Here is a 26,782-nt window from a genome sequence, read left to right as displayed (position 1 = left end):
GAGCATTCCTATGGCTATTAGTGGACCCATTTCAGTGTGGAACAGCATCATTACTCCCCTTGCCCCTAAACTTGCTTCATGTGGGGAACGGAGGAGGGAATCCAGCTGATTGCCAGATTTCACCCAGCAGCATGGAACACTAGCTGTAGACTCTCTACAAAGGTTTAGTCAGTGTCACACATCTAATCATTTAGTTTGGGACACTTCAGGAAATCCTGGTGTCAGTTTTCAGGAAGGTCTGTTTCCTCTCTCTCACCAAGCTAGACAATCAGAGAGACACTTGGGGGTGGGAGAATATAATTGGGAGGTCTCATTTTTAAAAACCTGGGTAACTTTTTAGAGGCACTTGTAAGAATAAAATTGCAGAATTGAACAACAATCTTTTACAATAGAAAATTTTTGTTCATTTTAGTTTATAACCTGTCCTATTCCTTTTTGTTGCTGACAACAATCTGTAGACCGTGGACCGATGCTTGTGAATATGCTAGTAGATTACTACTTGGAAAACAATTCTCAGCAGGCATTGCAGATCCTGTCCACATTGCAAGAGCCTCATGACAAGGTAAAATAACTTAGTTTTTGGAGAAGATGGAGCATGGCAGATGTTACTCTAGTATTAGAGAAGCTTCTAAATAGAAGGCCAGTTAAAATTCTTCTTTTCCCTTGATGTAGAATCAATTGATACATTTTATCTGTGTTGTAAGAATGGGTTGAGTTTTGTTTTTTGTTTTGTTTTGTTTTTAAAAAACTAAACCTAAACACAAAACTTCATTTTGTTTCATGGATTACTTAAACTGGGTCCATGGCTGCCATCAACTTTACATGTTGATCACGAGATGAAATTACAAAGCTCATAAAAGATCTTTCATACAGATACTTAATATCTTTTACTGTAATGAATTGCTTTACAGCTTGTGGCAGCAGCTGCTTATTACTGTTACTAGATTTGTTTCCCATTGAAGGGAGGGGAAAGTGCAACTGCACAAGAATATACAGGGATTCTGCAGGCATGTGGGAATTTTTAAATGAACACTTGGCAAAACTAACAGCTGTTTTTTTTCTGCTATGGCTGAATACTTTGGAGCAGAATGAGTTTCCAAGCACAATGACAAATTCTGTTTTGAACAACATTTTGTTGTCAGTATCACCACAGAGAGACTTAATCCGTATCCCTGTGTTGTACTCACAGAATTGTATTCAGTCTGGCTCCCTAGACACACTTGTAAAACGCATGTAATTCCTGTAACTGAGAAGAGCAACTTGTCAAACATACAGATTGGTGTCCTTTCCTGTTGTTCATCAGGTTCCTGTAAATATTTTGTAACATTTCATTTCATTTTCTACTCCTCCGCCTCCTCCCCCAAATTTGGTTTCAGCACCTACTGGACAAAATTAATGAATATATGGGCAAAGCTGCTACCCGTTTACATACTCTCTCACTGCTGGGTCATGTGATAAGACGACAGCCATCTTGGAAACATAAACTTTCTCAAGCACCTCTCCTGCTTTCCTTACTTAAGTGTCTTAAGGTAAGAACTATGTCAACACTGAGTATTTATTATATGTATTATAAGGGGCCCTTGCTGTAATATCTGGGTGCCATTTGCATGAATTGGTTAGGGGAAAGGAAAATTTTGAAAAATAGTGAGTACATTCTCTATTTCCATTGAAGCACACTGGTGGAGGAAGCTTACACTGACACTTCCCATGTGGTAGATGTTCTGTGGATCACTGATAATCCTAGGTCTGAATGATTCTTGTTTTATAAACACTGAATTTTCCTAAATTGTACAACTTTGTATCCTTTGCTTTATGAAAACATGTAAAAAGTTAAGATACTAAGTTAATATAGGGAGAAAACAATGTTTTGTGATTAGCAGGAAGACTGCAAGTCAAGACTCCTGGTTTCTTTTCCTTCCTGTGCCCCTAACTTGCTGAGAGAACGTGCCAGACACTTGACCGTCCTGTACTTTTATTTCCCCATCTGATAAATGAGTAGTAATTTATATACTCTGTGTGTATCTCACATGCGAGTTATGAGAATAGATTGAAGTTTGCAAAGATACATGAATACAAGGTACCGAAATTTGCATAATTAGTTATAGTAGATTAGCATTAGTAGAGTCACTATTCATAAAGTTTTGTTTATTTTTTTCTTTTAAATTGGAGGCATCGGGCAGACAGAATTTACAGTTTGGGACCTCTTCAGCTACCTTAGATTTATCATGCAACAGTGCCTTCAGCTAACATAAGTGTTTTGTTTCAGCAGTGCTCAGTTTTTTGGTCTGTATTTCAGCAATCTGACAAACTGGTTGTAGCTAACCTCAAGTTTTAATACTAAAGCTCTAAACTCAAGATACAGATTATTATGCTCTGGTCCAAATGGTTTCATATTTATCATGTTTTTGGCCTTGTTACTATAACAGGTATACTATTTAACTTGTGTGGCTGTACAGAAAGAGGCTTGTATGCATGTAAGAGATGTTAACATGAGGACAGCTGGGGCCTAGTTTTAGTCCTCTGCCAGGCATGTGGGGTACCCAGATCAAATTTCAAATCTCTTGGGCTCTGGAGGCAGAGCATGTTTAGCTCTAGACAGGCAGAGGTAGGTATACCAGTAGTGGTTCTCTCCATTCAGATAAGGAACTGGTATAAAGACTGCCTTTGAAGAAAGTTAACGAATTCTTAGGCAGCAGGTCAGTGGTTGGAAGACAGAATGGTAGCTGAATCCCTGACTTTCTCTTGGGGATCTGCAAGATTAAAGGGCAGGTGTGAGAGTGAGTCAAGGTTTGGTTGGTTTAGATTACAACCTGATAAGGGTCCTTACTTTAAGGATGCCTAACTATGTGATGTCCATTGTGTACCAGTGCTGCGTCAGGAAAAAATGAAGCTTTTCCATTTGAATTCTGACTAATACGACTTTTCTTCATTGCAGACTGACACAGATGTTGTAGTACTCACCACTGGTGTCCTAGTGTTAATAACCATGCTGCCAATGATTCCACAGTCAGGCAAAATGTACCTTCATGATTTCTTTGGTATATTTGGCCGTCTCTCATCCTGGTGCTTGAAGAATCCAGGTGAGAGATCTGACTTTGTTGCAAGTATGATTCAGTAGCACCATTTCTCTGACTGCTGGCGAGCACTTTATCTTGGGAGACTAGCGGTGGGCTGCAGTTCTGACTCCTGGGGTTAGTTAAATGGGGAAAATTAGATACTAAACTCAAAGCTGTTTCTTTTCTTTGACAGCTAATGTCTGGATGTTGCTCTTGCACCATGGTGCTTATTGGTACAACACTCTGAAATGAGGGATTCTGTGATGCTTTAAGATCAGTAGTGCTGTTTCTGCCACTACATGGCAGGAATGCAACCCTTAGAGCTCTAAGGATGTGGATGGATAGTTAGGTCTAGTAGATGGAAAGGTGAGAGAAAACAACTAGCTTGAACCAGGTGCTAGTTTGGAGGCTCTCAGTTATGAGTGTTAACTATGGATGTAGGAATTTCTGACAATGCTTCTGAACCAGTAACCACTAAAGTGCTATTAGTATTAGACTTTTCATTTTAACATTGATTGGTCTTAGTCCATTCTGACAATCCATACGCCATTTTGGGGCACTATTCTAGAAATTGTATGTCTTCTGTCTGTGTGACCCTGTGAACAAACGCCATAGTTGAGTATATAGAGGGGTGATTTAGAAGGCTATTTTGATATTGACTAATATCATAGCTGCATCTACAGGCCAGAAAGACAAGCCAGTAGTTACACAATTCAAACTTGTGATACTTTTTTCCCTGTGGTTATCGGATTTTTATTTGACTTTGAGCGGAAAGGGGTATCCTTATTGATTTGCTTAGTGTTCAGTCAGTCATGCAAGCTATGATGGTTGAAAAAATAACTCTTCTGCAAAGGAGCCAATCTGAATAGAAAGCGCTTTGTTTTAAGGATTTATTATGTGTATTGCTGTAGCATGTAGGCTTCCTAGCTGTGGACCTTAGGTACTATACAAACACAGGATAAAAGACAGCCTGAATGAATACTCCATTCCTGATTTTACTTTTTAGTTCAGAGCTGATTGACACTTGTGACATGCAAGTGCGGCCTCTCCTTTCACACAGATGATAGTGTTAAGCATTGCTAGGCTATTGTACTTCCAAACTGTCATTTGTCTTGAATCAGAACAGACATTCTTAAAGCACTATCTCTTAACTTCTGACGCTCAATTTCTTTGATCTCATCAGCACAATTTCTCTTCTTTCTCTCCTCCAATTCCATCATGTAAAAAGGCTCTAACTATTTCCCCCAGGTCATGTGGCAGAGATCTATCTCGTCCATCTCCATGCCAGTGTTTATGCACTCTTTCACCGCCTTTATGGAATGTATCCTTGCAACTTTGTCTCCTTTCTGCGCTCTCACTACAGTATGAAGGAAAACTTGGAGACTTTTGAAGAGGTGGTCAAGGTAAAATATGGCTTATGTTCATATCAGCTAAGAAGGTGTAGTTTATAGCTGCAAGACTGTAGTTATCTGCCAGAGTTACTGCATTGATATAATTGGATTGAGTACTGTGCAGTGAAATGGGATCATGACAGATTACTGGCAGAATGAACCCTTAGTGGAAGCAAAAACAGCTTTCTAAATACAAGCAAGTCTGAAAAATTAATCTAGCTGTCACACTTGTGTAACTGTCCTCTAAACTTTTAGCCCTTGCCTATTTCAACTACTTGTTGTTGCTCCATTTTTGGAGTTGAATATGGTACGAAGCTTTTTCAGAAGCACTAAATACATATTTCTGTGTTTTGCCCCCACTTTTCCAGCCAATGATGGAACATGTACGAATTCATCCAGAATTAGTGACTGGATCCAAGGACCATGAACTGGACCCACGAAGGTATATAAATTCACTCCTCTATTAGGAAAGGCTGTGAATGAGCAGTCTTTAGATGGTCTTTTTCAGGAGGCTCACAACAGAAATTTGTGCCTGCCAACAGAAAAGTCCTATGCCAGTGATACTCTGCAATCAATATTCTAAGGTACCCCAGATAAATCATAAGGTTTCTGCATCCTAGCTTTCAGTTGGGGGTGGGGACACAAAAATTGTTGGAATAGGTCATTTACCAGTTGTTTGTTTGGGGGTTGAACTTCATTTTGTGTCTGGTGGGTGGATAATTACAATACCTGAGGAAGATATTTTAGTTATGGAAGAAACCAGTTAGTACTACTGTGATGTAACAATGTTATCGACAACTAATTTGCTCATTTTTCTTAACAAAATAAAGAGGAATCTGCAGGCTCATTATGTGCATTTTGATTTGACATAAGCTACCCATATCTGTTTCACTGGGTCAAGTTTTAATATTGTGTTTTTTTACCTTTGGCTCATTAGAAGTGCTTAATAGAATTTAAGTATTTAAAATGGCTTCAGTGTATCTGATCTGGTGCCTAGAAAATTCGATTCGGTTAACAGATCAATTCTTTTAACAGGTGTGTCTTTATGTGGCCTCAGCTGTACTAACTTTTAGAAATAGGCCCATTTGCCTGCAGCAGCACCACTTGCTGCTTTTCTCTTGTCTCCACAGGCCCAGCAACTGAAGAGGAGAAATTGATTCTTGTTCCTGCACAATAGTGCTCTTCCCCTGCTTTGAGTCACTAGGAAAACACTACTAAATGGGAACCCATTGACTATCACAATGATCAATTTTGCAGGCTTCTCCCAGCTGCATTTTGGGGTGGGGGCAGGGCAACACCTCTGAAGAGTTAGATTGGCACAGAATTGTCAGTTAAAGCCCTTTGGGTTAGTATCTTGCATAAACTATCTTACTTCAAATGTTATCTTATGGCCAAAAGCAAAGCAGCTTCTAAATGGATAACTTCCCATTTTTTCTTACTATACTTTAACATGCAATGAACTTCCATCCTCTGAGGTCTTGGTCTGTTCTAATTTGACTGCTGAGTTTAGTTACTCAGTTATACAGAGAAGAGGTGTACAGAGTGAAAGAAACAAATATAATATTTGTGCCCAAAACTTAAAACAAGTAAAACTCCTTAGTTGGTGTACCAGATAGCAATTTGCAAAATAGTTTCAGATTCTGCACTGCTCGTTTGTCTAAATTTGGACTCCCAACATCTGAGGGTAGCTGATCTGATCTCTCCATGTATTGAAGCTCAGGACCATTCAAGCCTTTGTATGCTTTTCCTCCTTTCCAGAGTGCTCCACAGAAGACTCTGCTTGGTTCAAATAGATCTATTTCAAAGCGGTTATGTTTCCAAATTGGAGTCACCTCTTATGAGTCATCTAGGTGCAATTTCTTTGTAAACTGTCTAAAATGTTGCAAGGCACTTGTATGGTGCCTCAGTCGTGTTTCAGATGGGATCATGCAAAGCTGGCAGGAACACAAATGAGCCATCCGACAAACCAGTTCCTAATATGTCCAGGAACCTTGATTTAGAATCATAATTAGCTTATTTAAGACTAACTTATTCTTTTGGCTCCAAAAACTATCTGCAGGTGGAAAAGACTAGAAACTCATGATGTTGTGATAGAATGTGCCAAAATTTCCCTGGACGCAAAAGAAGCCTCATATGAAGACCGCTATTATTCTGTGTCACAGCCAGTCAGCATATGCTTGCAGCCCCGTCAAACTGACCCCAATGCCAGTCCTTACATTGACACACACAGCAGCTACGGTAAGAGCTGATTGGCACTTTTAATATCCATTGGAAGCAGACCAGCTATGTTACAAAAAAATCAGTTCTTACTATTATACCCTCCTTAGAGTTCAGTTCTGCAAGGCGACTTTCGCAAAAAGAACATTCTGTCTTTGTCTCTCCCCCCCACCCCCTTCTGTACATGCGTATGAAGTCCTGATATTACTGTTCTCTAGCAATGTCACAAAGCTGTGTCCTTTTTCCTTGAAGGATGAGCTAAGACAATTCCTGTTGCCTTGTCTGTCATATACTCAGAATTGACAGTAGTGATTAGCTGGTCAAGTGTTCAGCACTTTGAGAATTAGGCCTCTTTAAGGTTGCACGCTCAAATACTGAAAAAATCATTAGCCACTTAAAATTAGTGGTGTTATATATTTTGCATGGATGGAAAGGGATAAATCTGCTCTCCAATAGCCAGATTGTGTATAAGAACGGATGAGTGGATTTGATTTTTTTTAAATAAAAACTTAAATATCTGCAAGAAGGACCATCAAGACCTAAATAAGATTTGATAAACTAACATGAATGTTCCTTTTCTTTTCTTTTTTTTTTTTTTTAAACTCCAGGGACTTCCACTTCTACCCCTTATTCCACTCCTAGGCTAACCCTATTACAAATGCAAGGGCAGCTACCTCCGATTCTGAGCCCACAGTCTTCGCGGCTGTCAACTGAGCCACAGCAGGTAATGCACCTAACCATGGCATACCAGCTTCTTATTACAAAGATGTTCACTCTTCAGTTCTTAAATTGGCTTTTTCATTGGATTTGGATATTTTAGAAATAAGTGCATTTTCTTTCAGTTGAGCAAGCATTGCAGCTTCCTAGTATAACTTCTGTACCTAATATAGTAAAGAATTAAATGTAATCCTCATTTATACCTTTTTGTTTTTGACATTTGGCATTGGCCAGAATGTGTGTATTTCATTTAGGTTTTTATTACATATGCCTAATTGATTTGCTTATATTGTGAGTCAGGTTACCATCTGGAGCCCCTCTGCAGTTTGTGGTATGACCACTCCACCAACCTCTCCAGGAATTGTCTCGTCAGAGTCCTCACAAACTTCATCACAGCCTTATAGCAAATATTTTAGCACACCTGGTATGTACTGCATTTCAGAGTTAGTATTTTAATGGGTTTTTTAACTTGGTCTAGAAGTGATACTTTGTTAAAAATATCTGTGTAGATACTTAGGGTTGCATACAGGCTCTTTAAAGGTGAATCTAAGTGTATTTGGAACTTCTTTAAACTGCTTTTCCCCTAAAAATTCTCTTATGTAGTTTGCTGTTTGTAAGTTTTGATGTCTTTAGCTATATCATTACTCTACACTTGAATGGAGCATACAATTTTTTGAATGGCCGTCTTAAATGGGAACTGCCAATTCTGCATTTGAGTTCTCCAAATCAGCATTTAGACATCCAAGTACTCATTTACACAGCTAAGTTCTACTGTGAACACTGATACAGAGAACTGGGTACCCCGAATTAAGTACCAAAGTTTGAAAACTGGATGTCCCATATGAAACTGAAAATTGTGAGGTTTGAATGGCAAATCATTTGAAGTGTGTATTACTTGAACTTTATGAATGTGAAATTAACTCAAATAAGAAGGATATGGAGTTTTAATGGTGATTAACCTTTTCTTTGCCTTTTGAGCAGGTGGAAAAGGAACCCCACTAGGAACACCAGCCACCTCCCCTCCTCCACCCTGCATTTCAGATGACTTTGTGCACGTTTCACTCCCTCCAGCTGCTGCCACACCTCTCAAGAAGGTAAAGACAAAATGTAACTTGCAGGCAAAGCTGGCTTCAGTCTTTGGGTTAACTTTTCATGAGAACCTGTTTTTCACTCATGGTTGTCTGTGTGTAAATCAAAAGTATTTAATTATGAAAACATAGTTTGGGCCTTAACACAAACTAACAAATTGCCTGTAACTTCAGGCAATTTATATTTGGGTTAGCCTGTCTCCGAAGTCCTTTATCAATTTACCACTTAAAGTCATCTGTCTGGAAAAATTCCCTCTCACTGAACATGTACTAGAGGCTGCTTTATGATAGATGTCTGTTGCAAAGAATCCTTATTTTCTTCCAGGAGGACAAACCGGATCCCGGGAGGCCTTCGCTGTCCCGACAGCAAAATGTCATAAACAGCGAGAAAGCATTGGGTAAACTACATCCTCTTCTCCCAGCTCTCAATAGTCTTACCCCAAAGCAGTGATCTCATTTGTGGATAAATGTTTCCAGTTACGAAAGACTTCTCCCTTGCCCTTTCTCCATTTTTTTTCCCCATCCATTCCATAGTGGTTCCAGAATCCCACTCTAGCACTACGATTCAGCTTAACTTCACATGATAAAAACTTTTTATTTGTTTTCTGTTAACTATTCATCTCCAGAAATACTTTGCATGGACTGCCTTCTTAGCTGCCCCTCATCCCCACCCCAGTGTTCCACAATTTAAATATTTAATGTTTGGAACACAGAACTAAAGTGAAGGTTGCAAAAGATTAAAAAGGAGAAGTTCAAGCTTTGAGGATGATCTTTGGAAGCTCTCTTATGTTTAGATTCCTCAACTTCAAAAGGACTTGCAGTGTTATGCATCTATAAGACTGCCCAGGTGTGTTCCTTCACTGCGTCAGCAGTTCAGTATAGACTCTTTCCCCTCAAATGCTTCTGGAAGCAGAACTTGGTATTTTTTCATGCTCCTGCAGTGTTACTATATCACTGCATTTGAGAGAACCCTTTCTAGTTACTTGTGGAGTAGTAAAATCTATAGAGAATGTTTGAGAGAAAAGTGTATCTTACTGGAAAAGGAATCTGTATTTGCCATTTCCTCTTCCCTCTATCCCACAGCCACACATCTCTGGAAGGGGTGGGAAAGGACTTTGATGGCACCACACTTAGGATGTTAAAGAATTGCTGTAGAAATGTTTTCAGGGTGGAGAAGATGCTGGAATTTAAAACTAGCTTTCCACAGTGGAGTTGTCTTGCAACACTGGTATCTGAACTTTCTGGTATTTGGCATTTGTGCTAGACTTTCCATTGGATTCACAGCTTGTGACTGAGCTGCGAACCTAAGGTTTCTGTCCCTGCATTGCTTAGTATGTGCCTCTCTATCATCTGTCTCAGACTTTTGATCTGTTATTCAGTCACACATGGTTTAGTTTATACTGCATTCATTCGGTTAAGCTTTTTTTGTAGGTAAGTACTGTTTATTGGAGCAAGATGAGTGTTTTAAAGGGAGTTTAGATCTGGCCTGGAAATCTAGCAGTGCAAACATATTTGAGACGTAAGCTTTGTCCTTCCTTTTCGTGGGTAGGAGAACTGCAGACAACGTACTTCTCTTCTGTGGAGGAGACTACCTCATCTCACTCTGCAGTAACACTTCTTGTCATTTCAATATCACATTGGCTGTCTCTGGAGGGACCAGTGACCTAACACTTCAGGACTCTTTGATTTGCGGGTGGAGCAGAAATGGGGTACGCTCCTGTTTTGGGGAGGATCTAGAGGGATGGAGAATGTTGTTTGAAGATTATTTCAGCAGAAGTGGAAGATATCATATTGTTAAGTCTTATGATGACATATAGCACCTGTACAATTAATTTTTGTTTTTTTTTCTTCAGAAGTGCCTGGCAGTAAAAGTTCTGTAAATTTAAGTGATCTTCCAGAATTTTTAGGTTGCCTGGCCTCTGATGAAGATAGTGTTGAGAAGGACAGAGAAGAAGGTAATGTCTGTTGGTATTCTTATGTAGGTTTTATATGCATTTAGACCTCGAGCTAGTATGGTACTGAGTTTGACGATGCAGACTTTCTAATTTTATCAAGCCAGTTATAAATGAGTATTAGTTATTACTGCAGCCAGAAGAAAATGTGTGGATTCAGGGAACCTATCGGGGATACCAGCTGCTTCTTGATAAGTATTCCAAAAGTGGCATAAATGTATAGTTAGTTAATTTCACCTTGCTTCTTATCAACTCTTCCCCTGTAAATCAAGAGACTTCATATTCAATATGCAGCAACTCTGCACATATTTCTGATGAGAAGGAAATATCCTTAATTTCTGAAAGAAGTTGTTCCTGTCAAGGTATACTGAGCCACACTGCCCTGCTTAATTGTTGTAACCCCCCCTATTGGCTTTGTCTTCCTGGTCCATTTAAATGTTCTATTTTTGAAACCTCCTCCTTTTATGCAACAGTCCTCGTAGCGATCCTTATCGTTTACATATGTATCAATGTAAAAATCGGATTATTTCAGAAGTAAGTGTAATACATAAATAATAGTAAACCCTTCTTTACATGACTAGTGTTAAGGCTGTATTTCCTCTTTTTAATCTGGGAAGAATTTCTGACTTTGAGACAATCAGTAAGTCCCGAGTTAACTCTGTGGACTCTTTTTTTGCACTGGTTTTAAAAAAAAAAATTACTATTTATAGGCAAGTGGAAAATCTATTTATTTTAAAATCAAGGATCAAACTATCTTAATTTTAGGACATTATCATTTACATTTTGTAAGAATGAATTACTTCTGTGCACCCATCCCTGACATACATGATGATTACATAGTCCCTTTATAAAATATTCTGGTCAAGATAATTTTGAAATAAAACTTTATAATGTTCCTTAATTAGCATGCCAGGCTAGATGGCACGGCTCTAGACTTTTCTTCTAGTGACTTTATTTGGGGCCTGAGCCAAAGTCTATTGAAGTCAATAGAATGATTCCATTGACTTCAGTGGATTTTAGATCAGGCACTTATAGTATCTCTTTTCACTCTCCCTTAAGATTTTTTTTCCAAAATTTTATAGAGTTTTTAATATCTACAGGTTAACTTTCCTTTTTTCCATCCCTGTTCTGTTAGTTTTTTGATATTCTGTAAAACAGCATAATATCTGTATTTTCTAGATACATAAACAGGGATAGCCATTATTTAAAAAAAAAAAAAAAATGGTTGCAATACCCTTAACTATTCCTTTGAAAAATTATTCCATCCTAAAGTCTGTACTTATTTCCAGTATTCACAACAGCCTTCTTTCCCCACAAGTAAAAAATCCAAACTCTATACTAGGAAGTAGTTAGCAGAAAGGAAAAATCAATTTCCTCTCTGTCAAAATTTCTAAAAACAAACTTATAGGAGGATAAGCAAATATTTGATTTTTGTATAAAAATAGACCCCCTACTTGCTATGTGGAAAATTCACCCTTATGGAGAGGCCTATTGCAAGGTTTATGTACCACTTAAAACCCTATTTTGAGTATTTGAGTGAGACAGTAGTCAGTTTCATAGTAGTGTCTTAACACACATTGTGTTGATAGGGTGTCCTTCAATATTTTCTTCATATTAGCACTATAAGGGACGATATAACACTTTTTCCATGTTTAGTATAGTTAGTCTCCCTTTTTCTTACAGATGTATGTGACTCTTTAATTCAGAGGCGTTTTTTCCTATGGATAAACTAAACAATATATTTACAAATTTATCACTCTTCTTTGGAACTTCAATTGACAAGGACTCGAATTAGATAAAAAAACCCCAAAACTCTAGAAACAAAGTGCATTGATTTACATCACCAGTTTTGATCATGATTTAATTCAACAAGCAGAAAACATTGATATATATAATTCTTTATATTTTTAATTACTTTCCTAATGAAAGGTTGATTCTCATTGGTTGGCGACCATTAAAACATGTTGATTTGTAACTAAATATAGTCTTTTTACACAGACTTTAGTGGTGCTTTTTGAAAACCAGGAGGATACAATATATCTATATACCTATATTTAAGCAATTATATAGTGTGACAAAGTTCCTGCTCTACCTTGGTGGGTCTTGCACTTATTGGCGGATTTGCTCGCCTTGGAGCTTCACGGCAGCCCTCAGCTTGGCCTTTTTTCTGAACCCACAGTCCAGGTAGACTCCTCCTGTGTCTGACCAGGAGTTGGGAGGATTTGGGGAGAACCCGGGCCCGCCCTCTACTCCGGGTTCCAGCCCAGGGCCCTGTGAAAATGTAGCTGTCACAAGTGCCTCCTGGAACAGCTGTGCAACAGCTACAACTCCCTGGGCTACTTCCCCATGGCCTCCTCCCAACACCTTCTTTATCCTCGCCATAGGACCTTCCTCCTGGTGTCCGATAATGCTTGTACACCTCAGTCCTCCAACAGTCCGCGTTCTCACTCCCAGCTCCTAGTGCCTCTTGCTCGCAGCTCCTCACATGCACACCACAAACTGAAGTGAGCTCCTTTTTAAAACCCAGGTGCCCTGAGTAGCCTGCCTTAATTGATTCTAGCAGCTTCTTGATTGGCTGCAGGTGTTTTAATCAGCCTGTCTTAATGATCTCCAGAAGGTTCCTGATTGTTCTGGAACCTTCCCTGGTACCTGACCCAGGGAAAAGGGACCTACTTAGCCTGAGGCTAATGTATCTGCCTTCTGTAACTCTCCTACAGCCATCTGGCCCGACCCTGTCACAATAGCTTAACTTACCTCTATTTGGTTTCTTAATTTTCACATTTTTTATTGTTGAGAAATGCATCGTTCACCATTGTCTATTTACTGAACTTATTTTTTTTATTTTTGATTTGTGTAAAGTGCTATTTGGATAGAAATTCAAATTCAGTTAAAATGCACAAAAATAACTTTTTTTTTATTCAATAAAACTACCGTAAATGTGCTGGATACATTTTAAAAAAAACTTATCAAAACATGCTTTGCATTTAAAACTAACGGTTTTATTAAATGAAGTATTATCTCTAGTTAATGAATTGAACTGATGATTTCTGGTCAGTGTCTTTCAAGATTTTAGAATGAATAGATCTCGTTTTTTCATACCTAGTTTTTATTCATAGATTGGAAGAGGAAAACAAGCTTTCCTGCTTTATTCAACTAGTTCATTTCAGTGTTAAGAAATTGATTGGAAGCTGAAAAACTGAAATGAAGAAAAGATTCTCTCTACACCTGCAAAAGAGGCTACTGCTGTCAAAAGCTGGTTTAGCACTTTCACAAACTCTGGTTCCAAGTGTTTATCCAGTGACTTTCACTATTATTCAGTGGTTTGACTTCTTCCTAAAACTTAGCAGCAAATATGAACTGCTGAATATTTTTTGTATTTGATTAAAATGATTGTAATTTGTAATAAGTTTAGGCCTTAAAAGAAGTTGTCAATTTTAAATTAAATTTTAAGTATTTAATGAAATTTTAAAAACTTCAATTTTTAAATGACAGGTTTCAGAGTAGCAGCCATGTTAGTCTGTATCCGAAAAAAGAACAGGAGTATTTGTGACACCTTAGAGACTAACAAATTTATTAGAGCATAAGCTTTCATGGGCTACAGCTCACTTCATCGGCTGTATAGAATGGAACATATAGTAAAAAGATATATATACGTACGTACAGAGAAGGTGGAAGTTGCCATACAAACTGTAAGAGGCTAATTAGGATAAGCTATTATCAGCATAAATGTTTCTTAGTTGGTGTTTTTATTCACCCTGTATAGAAAGGCTGGTTTATTTTATTTGCTTTATTTCTAGCTTTTTACCCACAAGCTAGTTTTTCCAATTTAATAAAACTTACTCTTATTTGTATTATCTTAATTGTGGTAAATAATTTAAATCCTATTGTGTATATTCCGAAATACTTTGTCTGGTGTATTTCAATGTGAAAAATCTTCCCAAAGTTTTAAGAACTCACTTTACACTTTTGAAATTACACTTTGAAAAATTCATCTCTCTGACATAAAGCCATGAGTTAATTTGCATCCCTCAGTTTTGATATTGGACCCTGTTCTAATTTTACATTAAGAAAGTGTACAGGATTTGTATCCCAGGTTACAAAGAGCAAGCCTGAGTGTGTGCCAGGTAAACTGATGTCTAAATGTTCACAGAGTTGGTTTGGGGGCGTTCTATAGGGGGTGAAAGGTGGATTGTCTTAACACAGCACCAAACTTATTTTTTTTAAAGCTTTTTTGCCTATTAACTGCCTTTCCTTTTTTTTCCTCAGATGCAATATCAAAAGAGATTTCTGAGATCACTACAGCAGATGCTGAGCCCGTGGTGCCTAGAGGAGGATTTGACTCTCCTTTTTACCGCACAAGTGAGAGTCTACCAGCCTCTCAAAGGAAGCCCCATTCAGTAGTCTCCAGTGTTCAAGGACACAGTCTGAACTCTGAACCATTAGCCTCGTCTCTAGACAAATCTGGGCCTGAGGGTGCACGAGACACACCAAAACAAGCATTTACTCCCATTGACAGACCCTGTGGAGCCTCTCATGAAGGCCCTGCTGGTATCAGGGTAGGCCAATCCTCTATGGAGACCAGTATCCTCACTCCCAGCCCTTGCAAAGTATCAGCACAGAGAAAAATGGGGTTTGGGAGCGGGCAGCATCCCTCATATGAGCACCTTTTTGAGGTTGCATTACCAAAGACTGCCTACCTCTTTGTTAGCAAGAAGACTGAGGAACTGCGAAAGAAAGTCAAGGGAAACCAGGAAGAAGACTGCACATCCTCCACCTCTCCAATGGAAGTACTGGATAGACTGATACAGCAAGGAGCAGATGCACATACCAAGGAGCTCAACAAGTAAGTGTCTACAGACCTTGCTCTGCAAACACTTGGTTACCATTTCATTATTCCTTTCCTTGTCAGTTCATATATCAATAGCTGTGCCTAAAAGGCTGCTTTGTTTGGAAACCAAGAAGCTCTGCAGACATGGCTCTGTAGTCCTTATATTGAAAGTGCAGAATTGCTTCATGTTAAGTCACCTCTTCAGAGGTTCCTAGCTGGACATGCGTGAGTTCTTGAACGTGAACTTTATAGCCAGAAAGGTAGCTTAACATCTGTATAAGTAAAATGTCTTTATGAAGGTAGAAATTACCACATCTGAGGTGGAAGTCAAACTCAAACAGCTTAATGGGACTAAATCAGGCAGCCCAGATAATCTCCATCCTAGAATATTAAAGGAACTGTCACATGAAATTGCGAGCTCAATAACAAGGATTTTTAATGAATCTGTAAACTCAGGGGTCATACTCTGACTGGAGAATTGCTAATATAGTTCCTATTTTTAATAAAGGGGAAAAAGTGACCCAGCAAACTACAAGCCTGTTAGTTTGACCTCAATTGTATCCAAGGTCTTGGAACAAATTTTGAAAGAGAAAGTAGTTAAGGACATAGAGGTGAATGGTAATTGGGATAAAATAGACATGGTTTTACAAAAGGTAGATCCTGCCAAACTAACCTGATCTCCTCCTTTGAGAAGATAACTGATCTTTTAGACAAAGGAAATGCAGTAGATCTAATCTACCTGGATTTCTGTAAGGCATCTGATATAGTTCCACATGGGAAATTATTAGCCAAATTGGAGCAGATGGGGATTAATATGAGAATTGAAAGGTGAAGAAGAAATTGGTTAAAGGGGTGACTACAGTGGGTCATACTGAAAGGTGAACTGTCAGGCTGGAGGGAGGTTACTAGTGGAATTTCTGAGGGTTTGGTTTTGGGATCAATCTTATTAAACATTTTTATTACTGACTTTTTGGTTTAAAAAAAAAAAGAGTTTGTGCTAATAAAATTTGCGGTTGACACAAAGTTGGGAGGTATTGCCAATACCAAGGAGGACCCAAAATATCATACAAGAAGATATGGATTACTTTGTAAACTGGAGTAATAGAAATTGGATGAAATTTAGTAGAGCAAAATGCAAGGTCATGCATTTAGGGACCAACCACAAGAATTTTTGCTATAAGCTGGGGACTTATCAGGTCAAAGTGACAGAGGAAGAGAAAGACCTGGGTGTATTGATCACAGGATGACTATGAACTGTCAGTGTGATGCAATTGTGAAAAAGGCTAATGCAGTCCTAGGGTGCATCAGGTGAGGTATTTCTAGTAGAGACAGGGAAGTGTTAGTACCATTATACCAGGCACTGGTCAGATCACATCTGGAATATTGTGTGCAGTTCTAGTGTCCCATGTTTAAGAAAGATAAATTCAAATTGGAACAGATGCAGAGAAAGGTTATTAGGATGATCTGAGGAATGGAAAACCTACCTTATAAAAGGAGACCCAAAGAGCTTGGCTTGTTTAGCCTAACCAAAAGATGGCTGAGGGGAGATATGATTGCTTTCTATAAATACATCAGAGTAATAAATACCAGGAAGGGAGAGGAGTTATTTAAGTTAAGCTTGAATGTGGACACAAAAACAAATGGCTATAACCTGGCCACCAACAAGTTTTGGCTCAAAATTAGGCAAAGGTTTCTAATCCTCAGAGGAGTGAAGTTTTGGAACAGCCTTCCAAGTGGAGCACTGCTGGGCAAAAAACCTACCTGGCTTCAAGACTGAGCTTGATAAATTTATGGAGGGGATGATATGAGGAGATTACCTACAATGGCATGTGGCCCATTGGCTATCATCAGTAGCAAAAAAAACCCAACTGCTGGAGACAGGACACTAGATGGGGAGAGCTCCGAGTTACTACAGAGAATTCTTTCCCAGGTATCTGCCTGTCGAGTCTTGCCCACATGCTCAGGGTCTAACTGACTGCCATATTTGGAATTGGGAGGAATTTCTCTCTGGGTCAGGTTGGCAGAGACCCTGGGGGTTTTCTCCTTCCCCTGCAGCATGGGGCATAAGGCACTTGCAGGTTTAAACTAGTGTAAATGGTAAATTCTCTTGAAGGTAAAGTCTTTAAACCATGATTTGAGGTTCTGGGTCTATTTCAGGAGTGGGTGGGTGAGGTTCTGTGGCCTGCCATGTGCAGGAGGTCAGACTAGATGATCACGATGGTTCCTTCTGACCTTAAAGTCTAGCAGTCTGTGAATAACCTAAGGACTCTTGCTGCCTTTGCTGATGGAGCTCAGCTGTGTTGCTAAACCTGATGGTGAGGAAGTGGAGGACCATTGGCTGCCTCTCTCTAATGTGGCTTAGATGCTTGTCTGAGACAAGGTTAGGTTGAGATAAGTCAGGTTATGTCGGCCTAATAATATCAGTGTACACACTGCAGCCTTCTCCCGCCAATATAAAAGTGCCCTTCTACATTGACAAAATAACTCACCCTACGCCTCTCGTGGAGGTTTTTTGTCGGGGTAGGTAGGGCAACGCAATTTCTGTGTAGACACTGCTATTGGCTGTCTTGTCAATTTCAGGGCTCCATGCTGCCAGTGCCTGGCTCCCCACTTAGGGAGCTGAGAAGGTCCAGCGGCTGCTCCCACTCCCAGCGGAGAGCCAAGAACTCTAGGGGGAGGCTGGTCCCCCTGCTCCTGGTGGGGAGCTGCATGGAGCTGAGAGTCCTGGCTCTCAGCCCCCGCGCGTGCGTGCTCGCGCTCTCTCTCTCTCTCTCTCTCTCTCTCTGTCACACTCGCACTCACACACCCCTCTTCAGTTAGTGGAACCACTCCTAGGGAGGATGTGCACCACTGACAGAAGGAGGGTAATGTGGACATATGTCAATTTAAAGTCTGTAGTGTAGTCATGCCCTTAGATAAAGTTGTTCATGAGGGCAGAGTTATGTGTCCAGTAATGGGGCGAAGTCTAGCGCCCAGGAGAAGCATAGCAATTCCTTCCCCCTAGTGTGAAAGTCAGGAACTGGAAAAACTTGTTTGGGCCAAGGTGTAAGAAGGGAGATTCATATATGGATGCATCCATGTCTGTTTTCATTTCCTATTATGTACTCCCTTCATCTCCTTATCCTACTTCCTGCTTCTCCCCTTTCTCAAGCTGCTTTTTACACTTGGGACAGTCTCTCCCATTCTGTCTACCAAGCATCCTTTCTGTCTTTCAAATTCCGCCTTAAAGCCCACTTCTTGCAGTGATCTTTACACCCTCTTACCTGAATTATTCTCGAGTATGATGTTTCATTTGTTAGATTGCAAAGCCTTAGGGACAGGGGCTGTATTTCAATCTGCCTTGTAAAGTGTTCACTTACAGCGTATATAGAACATAAGAATGGCCATACCGGGTCAGACCAAAGGTCCATCCAGCCCAGTATCCTGTCTCCCGACAGTTGCCAATGCCAAGTGCCCCAGAGGGAGTGAGCCTAACAGGTGTGGAAGAAAACAGAGTCTTCGCTCTTAGGTTGGTTGCAGCAAGTCAGAGACAGTCTTTATTCTCTAGCAGTTGCAAGGCGGGAGAGAGTACACACAGACAGGGATTCCCCCTTCCTCGGCCGGTCTCTCAAAAGAAAAACAATTATGTCAAGCATTTATACCTTTTGTTACATACAATAATAATCAACAGCTGCATTTTGTTTATACATATTCCTTCCTGATATCTTATTTTTCTCAACAATTTCTGCTATAGTCTGCTTTCCATTCTTATCTTAAAGCAAGGTCCCTTGTAGTTTTCCCATCCGCTTCACACAAACCCCACTTCTACAAATCTTGCGTTACTAGGGTTGAGGTTGGCCTATTTCTTGCTCTGTCTCTTAACCAAACTAAAATAACTGCACACAAATCTTCTTTTCCCTTTCACACTTCCACACAGGTAATGATCAAGTGATCTCTGTCCTGCCATCCAACTCCACCCTCTGACAAACAGAGGCTAGGGACATCATTCCTTACCCATCCTGGCTGTTAGCCATTAATGGACTTAATCTCCATGAATTTATCCCGTTCTCTTTTAAACCCTGTTATAGTCCTAGCCTTCACAACCTCCTCAGGCAAGGAGTTCCACAGGTTGACTGTGCGCTAGTGAAGAAGAACGTCCTTTTATTTGGTTGCAACCTGCTGCCTATTAATTTCATTTGGTGGCCCCATGTTCTTATATTATGGGAACAAGTAAATAACTTTTCCTTATTCAATTTCTCCACAGCACTCATGATTTTATAGACCTCTATCATATCCCCCCCTTAGTCTCCTCTTTTCCAAGCTGAAAAGTCCTTGCCTCTTTAATCTCTCCTCATATGGGACCTGTCAAGGTTCCTTCCCCACTCTGAACTCTAGGGTACAGATGTAGGAACCTGCATGAAAACCTCCTAAGCTTACTTTTACCAGCTTAGGTTAAAACTTCCCCAAGGTACAAACTATTTTACCTTTTGCCCTTGGACTTTCGCTGCCACCACCAAACGTCTAACCGGTATTATTATTAAGAAAGAGTCCGTTTGGAAACGTCTCCCCCCCCCCCCCCCCAAATCCTCCCCAAACCCTTCCTTCCTGGGGAAGGTTTGATAAAAATCCTCACCAATTTGCATAGGTGACCACAGACCCAAACCCTTGGATCTTAAGAAGAATGAAAAAGCATTCAGTTTCTTAAAAAAAGAATTTTAATAGAAGAAAAAGTAAAAAAGAATCACCTCTGTAAAATCAGGATGGTAAATACCTTATAGGGTAATTAGATTCAAAACATAGAGAATCCCTCTAGGCAAAACCTTAAGTTACAAAAAGACACAAAAACAGGAATATACATTCCATTCAGCACTGCTTATTTTTCTCAGCCACTTAAAGAAATCAGAATCTAACGCATATCTAGCTAGAGTACTTACTAAGTTCTAAGACTCCATTCCTATTCTGTCCCTGGCAAAAGCATCACACACACAGAGAGAGAGAGAGAGAGAGAGAGAGGCTTTGTTTATCCCTCCCCGCAGCTTTTGAAAGTATCTTGTCTCCTCATTGGTCATTTTCGTCTGGTGCCAGCGAGGTTATCCTAGCTTCTTAACCCTTTACAGGTGAAAGGGTTTTCTTCTGGCCAGGAGGGATTTAAAAAGTGTTTACCCTTCCCTTTATATTTATGACAGGACCCGTTCCAAACCCCTAATCATTTTAGTTGCCCTTTTCTGAACCTTTTCTAATGCCAGTATATCTTCTTTGAGATGAGGAGACCACATCTGTATGCAGTATTCAAGATGTGGGCGTAGCATGGATTTATATAAGGGCAATAAGATGTTCTCCATCTTATTCTCTATCCGTTTTTTAATGATTCCTAACATCCCGTTTGCTTTTTTGACTGCCACTGCATGGACGTCTTCAGAGAACTATCCACAATGACTCCAAGAACTTTCTCCTGATTAGCTGTAGCTAAATTAGTCCCTATCATATTGTATATGTAGTTGGGGTTATTTTTTCCAATGTGAATTACTTTACAATTATCCACGTTAAATTTCATTTCCCATTTTGTTGCCCAATCACTTAGTTTTGTGAGATCTTTTTGATCTTCTTCACAGTCGGCTTTGGCCTTAACTATCTTAAGCAGTTTAGACAAACTTTGCCACCTCACTGTTTACCTCTTTGCCACCTCACTGTTTACCCCTTTCTCCAGATCATTACGAATACATTGAATAGGGTTGGTCCTAGGTCTGACCCTTAGGGAACACCATTAGTTACCCCTCTCCAGTCTGAAAATTTACCATTTATTCCTACCCTGGAAATTTACCATTTATTCCCTGTCCTTTAACCAGCTCTCAGTCCATGAAAGGAAATTCCCTCATATCCCATGACAACTTAATTTACATAAGAGCCTTTGGTGAGGGACCTTGTCAAAGGCTTTCTGGAAATCTAAGTACGCTGTGTCCACTGGATTGCCGTGTCCACATGTTTGTTGACCCCCTCAAAGAACTCTAATAGATTAGTAAGACATGATCTCCATTTACAGAAACCATGTTGACTTTTGTGCAACAATTTATGTTCTTCTGTGTGTCTGACAATTTTATTCTTTACTATTGTTTCAACTAATTTGCCCAGTACTGACGTCAGACTTACTGGTCTGTAACTTACTGGTCTGTAACGATAAACTGTTAATACTGTGTTTTTATTTTCAGATTGCCTCTGCCAAGCAAATCTGCTGACTGGACTCACTTTGGAGGTAAACAAGTTTTTCTTGGTTTAGGACCATAAGTGTAGTCCGTAATCAGTAAAAATACATTTCTTTGTATCTTCTTCTACTTGGTTTACTTAAATGGTGGACTGCGTATTTGGCTTCTTTCTTTTCAACTGCTGCAGTTCCATGATGACCGTCATTAGGATCAGTGTCAGAGTAGCAGCCGTGTTTGTCTGTATTCGCAAAAAGAAAAGGAGTACTTGTGGCACCGATGACACATTTCATTTTGTGAGCATCCAATGAAGTGAGCATCTGATGAAGTGAGCTGTAGCTCACGAAAGCTTATGCTCAAATAAATTGGTTAGTCTCTAAGGTGCCACAAGTACTCCATTTCTTTTTGCGTCATTAAGATATAGTTTATCTGCTCAGCAGACGGTGCACCTTTGTGTTTCAACATTACAAGTTTCTTTTTCTTTGGAAAGTGATAATTGCCTTTCCTGCAGAACCAAAAATATTGCTATGTGCTTTTTTCCCCATTAGATTGGAGTGGTACTCATGCCCATTATCAAATCTGCAATTGCATGTACAGGCCTTCTTCAAAGGGACACTCGTTCTCTTTATGGGTTTGTTTTTATGGCCACCTATGCAGAAACAAATTCTACTCAGGTGAATGGCCCTTCAGTTTTAAAGCTGAATTCCACCTGGTTTAAAGACCTACTTAAATATTCCCCCCGCTCCACCCCCAGCTGATCATAACTCAGCCTAAAACTGAAATCTTTCCTCACCATTTTAACATATATCTCACAGTTTTGTCACCTTAGGCTTCCTTTTGACTTCCATGATGGTAATATTTACTCCTCTGGGGAGATTTAAAAAAATGAGCCGGTTGAAAAATCAATATAACTATGAGGCAGAGGGGTTTTAGAACAGAAGTTGTTTTTGGACACATTGGTCTGGTTCCCTTAATTCAAATATGTCCCTTGTCTTTCTTCACTTGAGCCATCTGGAAGCTCCACTTAAGTCATAGCTGACTTAAGCACAGTTTTGTCAATCAAAAATCTACTTTGTACAGTGTTAGAAAACTTTTCAGTGTTGCCTGTGCTTAGGAATGCTTTTAGATAAATCTGTCTTACTAAGGTAGGATGGTGAAATAACAAAGGAGTGTGAAATTGGCCTGTCTTAAAATCTTTCCCGTGGCTTTTTGGAAGACATCATCTCTTGAAATATTTAAAACTGACATTTTTAGATGGCTTGAGGCTAATCTCAATCTTACCACTTTTAGATGGTGCAGTAAAAGCCATGTCCTACAATTTCTCATTACTCTTTCCCAGAAATAATAATGTAAGCCACAAGCACAGCACTCATGAGCAACCTGCTTATGAGAGACAAAAACATGTAATGTAAGAGAAAATGTTGGCAGGGAAACAGACTTCAGTTTCAGGCTTCAAATAGTTGTTGTATTATTTTTTTTAATATAATTATGAAGGCTATATAGGTTGGAGGAATGAGCCACAGGCTTAGAAATTGGAAGGTCCTAAATTCTAATTCTGGTTCTGTCACTGATTTGCTGTGTAACTTTGTGCAAATTAGTTCTTTCAGATTCTGTGGGTAAAACTTTCAAAAGTGTCTTCGGTAGCACTGGAAGTCAGTGGAACGTAGGTAGCTTAGGCTAGGTCTACATAGCAAAAAAAAAAATGTAGAGCCCAGTCTCAGAACCCAGGTCAGTTGGCTCAGGCTGTAGGGTTAAAAATAGCAGTATAGACAGGCTAGAGCCTGGGCTTTGAAATTTGTCAAGGGGGGAGGGTCTTAGAGCTCAGGCTCCAGCCTGAGGGGGAATGTCTGTACTGTTATTTTTAGCCTGGCTGCCTGAGCCCTGTAAGCGCAAGTCAGTTGACCCAGGCTCTAAGCTGGTGCCGTCAGTTTTTTACTTTGTAGTGTAGACATAATCTCACTCACACTTTCTAAAGTATCTAAGCCATCTAAACACTCTAGAAAACTTTACCCCCTTCTGTAAAGTGTAGATAATAAATTAGTACTGTGAACTGTGGGTATGATGAAGATTCAAGACTGTATAAAGTTTTGAACATGTAAAGTTTTGTGCTAACTATTGATACCTTTATTTAAATTCCTAATTTTTTCCATTCAGTTTTGAAGTTAAAAAATAACCCTGGAAAAGAAGAATGGGCCTGAAAGAGGATGTAAGTTTGAATGTATGTAATAGAATCAAATATATTTAGCAGTAACCTCTGCTCTGTCATTTAACTCTGTCTAGGTTCTCCCCCTTCAGATGAGATTCACACCCTGCGTAACCAGCTGCTTTTGCTACACAACCAGTTATTGTATGAGCGCTTCAAAAGGCAACAACATGCCCTTCGGAACCGGCGACTCCTGCGGAAAGTGATCAAAGCAACAGCACTGGAGGAACATAATGCTGCCATGGTGAGCAAGGATTTAAGAGTTGGGCATGCCAAGAAGTGCTACTAATACATCACTATCAAATCTATGAATGCCTGCCCCAGACAACATCTACTATAGTATCATAGAACTTTAAAATCTTTTAAAGTATTTATTTTTGAAGTTTTTTCTTGTTTTTAAAGTAACCGTTGAACACTCCAGTTTTTGTGGAATAGATTGTGGATAATTTTGATGCAGTATGATTAGTTGAAACTGGAAATTTCCCATAAAGGGCATTGAACTGAACACATACATGAAGAAGCCAGCTGGCTTAAATAACTGCCAAACTTAGCTTAGAAAGATGTTGTGATTTAACAGTTAATGTTGTGCTTGCTTAACATTTGGGCAGTCTTAGCATTAGGCTAGTAACCTTGTTAAGTTTCCTGAAGAGGTACATACTTTCCATTTGAGGAGGAAGAATGCTGGCAGAAAGCTAAGTATTTCAAGTGTGTTCTCCCTTTCAGAGTCTCTGAATCTGGCCCTAATTAGTGATGGAAACTTAGTTGTGTGGAAACCATTTGAAATAACTTTAATCTTGTTTGAATTCTTAAGTCCATGTTATAAAAGCTGCCATGTAAATTGGGATCTTTATTGCAGTCACAGCAAAGAGGCTAAGAACGAAGTAATTATTGGAAATGGAACTACCCTCTCTTCCCTGAGGCTGTCCCTTTAGGTCACTACTGGAGCATGGGGTGATGTGGAGGAACATACATAACTGCTGACCATATTTCATGGATGTAACTTCAGTTTCCAGTATGTTCAGCCTGGCATCTTTAACCATTTCTTTAAAAAAACAACAAAAAAAAACTTTTTATATGAGGAACATACTAAAGTGCTGTAACATAGCCAAGTTTGAAGATTGTGCTATTAGTGGGTTTTGGTTTTGATCCTTTATTTGGTGCTTGACTTGGGGCAGTGGTCTCTGATGTACTAGTTGAAGTAGCAAATCTGGTCATCTGACTTTTGGTATATGGTTCCGGACAGAAAGATCAGCTGAAACTACAGGAGAAAGATATCCAGTCCTTGAAGCTTAGTCTGCAGAAAGAGCAGGCCAGGTACCACCAGTTTCAGGAAGAACATGATAATATAGTGGCTCAGCTTCACAGCCAGATCCGACAGCTGCAACATGACAGGGAAGAATTCTACAACCAGAGCCAGGAATTGCAGGTATGAAACATAGCATGGAAAAGCTATAGTGAACAGATAACATAGCTTTAAAAATAACCCCCCAATGATCTGGCTCTTAAGTATATTAAACCTCTCACTTCAATCCAAATAAGACAACATGCAGTTAAAAATTCATCTAACTAATGTGATTCTGTTCTTTGTGGCTTTGTTTTATTTTGCTTTGAAATGGAAAATTGCATGCCTTTCACTAGTCCGTAGATGATGATCATTTTTAGTGTTTAGTCTGTAACTGCTGATTATGCTGGGTGGGGGGAATGCTGGCCATCCTGCCAAATGTGTATTTTGCTAGATTTGTGGTACAGTTTCAGAACCTTAAGCCTCTTGCTGTTTATTTAAACAGACCAAGCTGAAGGACTGTAGGAATATGATTGCAGATTTGAGGGTAGAATTAAAGAAAGCCAACAACAAGGTGTGTCACACAGAGTTGCTTCTCAGCCAAGTTTCTCAGAAGGTAAGATTCTCCTTGTGGCCCTTCTGTTATGTCTTTTTTTGTTAGTACCCATTTCAAATTTCTCTTCGTTCCTCATAAGGCCTCTATCACTTTGGGTAAGCTGCTCCTCATACCACACTGAGTTCCATGGTATTGATTTTAAATGAGTGAGAACAGAAAGAGTATGAAAAATGTTATGCTGAAGAAATTAAATGTGCGTTGTCCTGATGCTTCTGAAATCTCGCTCCTCATTTTGGGTCTGGCCCGCATTTGGAATTTCACAGATTGAGCAATGCCTGAGGGCATTCTGTGCCAAAAATATAAAAATTCTGCACACAGTGTTTAAAAATTCTGCAAATTTTATTTGCCAAATAAATATGGAGGCTCCAGCTTGGCACTGGGAAGCACAGGCCACTGGCCGCACAGAGGTGGGAGATCACTGTGCAGCTCTTCTTCGCCCCCCCGGCCAGGACATGGACTCAGTGGTGAGGCCGCACCCAACCCTGACACAGTGCAAGGACCAAGCCTGTCCCAGAAACACCCCAGGGCCCTGCCCCTCCATGCCAGGTGTGGGCAGGAAGAATGCAAGTGTGGAGGGGCTTAAATGTGGGGAGATCCAAGTATGGGTTGAGAGGGTTCTGTGTGGGGCAATCTGGGTGTGGGTGACTCGGTGTGGGATCTGGCTGCGGGGGAGATCTGGATGCACAGGGGCTTGTTGGGGGCAGGGTTCTGGGTGCAACAGTAATGGGACTCTGCAGGGGGTCCAGGTGAAGGTGGTTTGGGCTTAGCGGGAGGGTTTGGGGGCGGGGGACTCAGTGGGGGTCCAGATGCTGGGAGAGTAGGGGTCCAGATGCAGCTGGTTGGGCATCAGTGGGGTGGGAATCTGGTGGTGGGTGGCTTGTCAGGGTGGTCCAGGTTCAGGGGGCGTGGGGCTCAGCAGCCAGATTCTGAGTGCGGGTGGGTGAGGCTTGGCAGAAGGGTCTGGGTACGAGGGGGTCTGGATGCACCTGGGTTGGGCAGATGGAGGAGCAGCTCCCTGTACAGGGATTCTTCCCCCTGCAGCTGAGGAGCGATGGCAGTAGGAAGCGGCAGGTGGGAGGAGGAGTTTTGCAGAGCTTCCTGCAACTGGGGAAGAAATCTGGGGGTGGGTCTGACCTGACCCTGGATGCCATGTAGGGGAAAAGGAAGTCCCATCCTCCCCAGCCCAGCCAGGACTAGCAGCTGAGCCTAGCACAGGGTAGGAGTCACCAATCAGGTCTTCCCCAGTCCTGCCCTCT

The 26,782-nt window shown here is 40.2% G+C and overlaps 2 protein-coding genes across 14 annotated transcripts in view; one reads left to right on the top strand and one right to left on the bottom strand.

Moving 5' to 3' along the window:
• GFI1B (growth factor independent 1B transcriptional repressor) overlaps positions 1–26,782 on the bottom strand; it is a 528,613-nt gene that overhangs the window by 46,764 nt on the left and 455,067 nt on the right. The window contains exon 1 of one of the 2 annotated variants that reach the window (XM_073313864.2): positions 14,578–14,581. The exons of the other annotated variant lie outside the window; for it this stretch is intronic. The gene's annotated coding sequence lies outside the window, so the exon portion shown is untranslated. Of the gene's footprint in view, positions 1–14,577; positions 14,582–26,782 lie in introns of those variants that run through there. 2 annotated transcript variants of the gene reach the window in all.
• The window catches only part of TSC1 (TSC complex subunit 1), a 58,497-nt gene that overhangs the window by 23,665 nt on the left and 8,050 nt on the right, over positions 1–26,782 (top strand). For 11 of the 12 annotated variants that reach the window (XM_073313823.2, XM_073313821.2, XM_073313822.2 and 8 more), the window contains 16 exons: positions 459–562; positions 1,377–1,529; positions 2,936–3,080; positions 4,305–4,459; positions 4,816–4,889; positions 6,507–6,685; positions 7,273–7,388; positions 7,682–7,805; positions 8,363–8,475; positions 8,795–8,867; positions 10,323–10,424; positions 14,688–15,264; positions 21,435–21,478; positions 23,706–23,872; positions 24,872–25,054; positions 25,416–25,526. In XM_073313823.2, coding sequence (XP_073169924.1) covers positions 459–562; positions 1,377–1,529; positions 2,936–3,080; positions 4,305–4,459; positions 4,816–4,889; positions 6,507–6,685; positions 7,273–7,388; positions 7,682–7,805; positions 8,363–8,475; positions 8,795–8,867; positions 10,323–10,424; positions 14,688–15,264; positions 21,435–21,478; positions 23,706–23,872; positions 24,872–25,054; positions 25,416–25,526 — 2,420 coding nt within the window. The remainder of the gene's footprint in view (positions 1–458; positions 563–1,376; positions 1,530–2,935; positions 3,081–4,304; positions 4,460–4,815; positions 4,890–6,506; positions 6,686–7,272; positions 7,389–7,681; positions 7,806–8,362; positions 8,476–8,794; positions 8,868–10,322; positions 10,425–14,687; positions 15,265–21,434; positions 21,479–23,705; positions 23,873–24,871; positions 25,055–25,415; positions 25,527–26,782) is intronic. The other variant, XM_073313832.2, reaches the window with a different exon arrangement.

This window comes from Lepidochelys kempii, chromosome 16 (genome assembly GCF_965140285.1).
Source record: "Lepidochelys kempii isolate rLepKem1 chromosome 16, rLepKem1.hap1, whole genome shotgun sequence".
In the NCBI taxonomy this organism is placed as follows: Eukaryota; Metazoa; Chordata; order Testudines; family Cheloniidae; genus Lepidochelys; species Lepidochelys kempii.
Note: the sequence above shows the minus strand (reverse complement) of the source record. Positions and strands in the feature narration are given on the sequence as shown.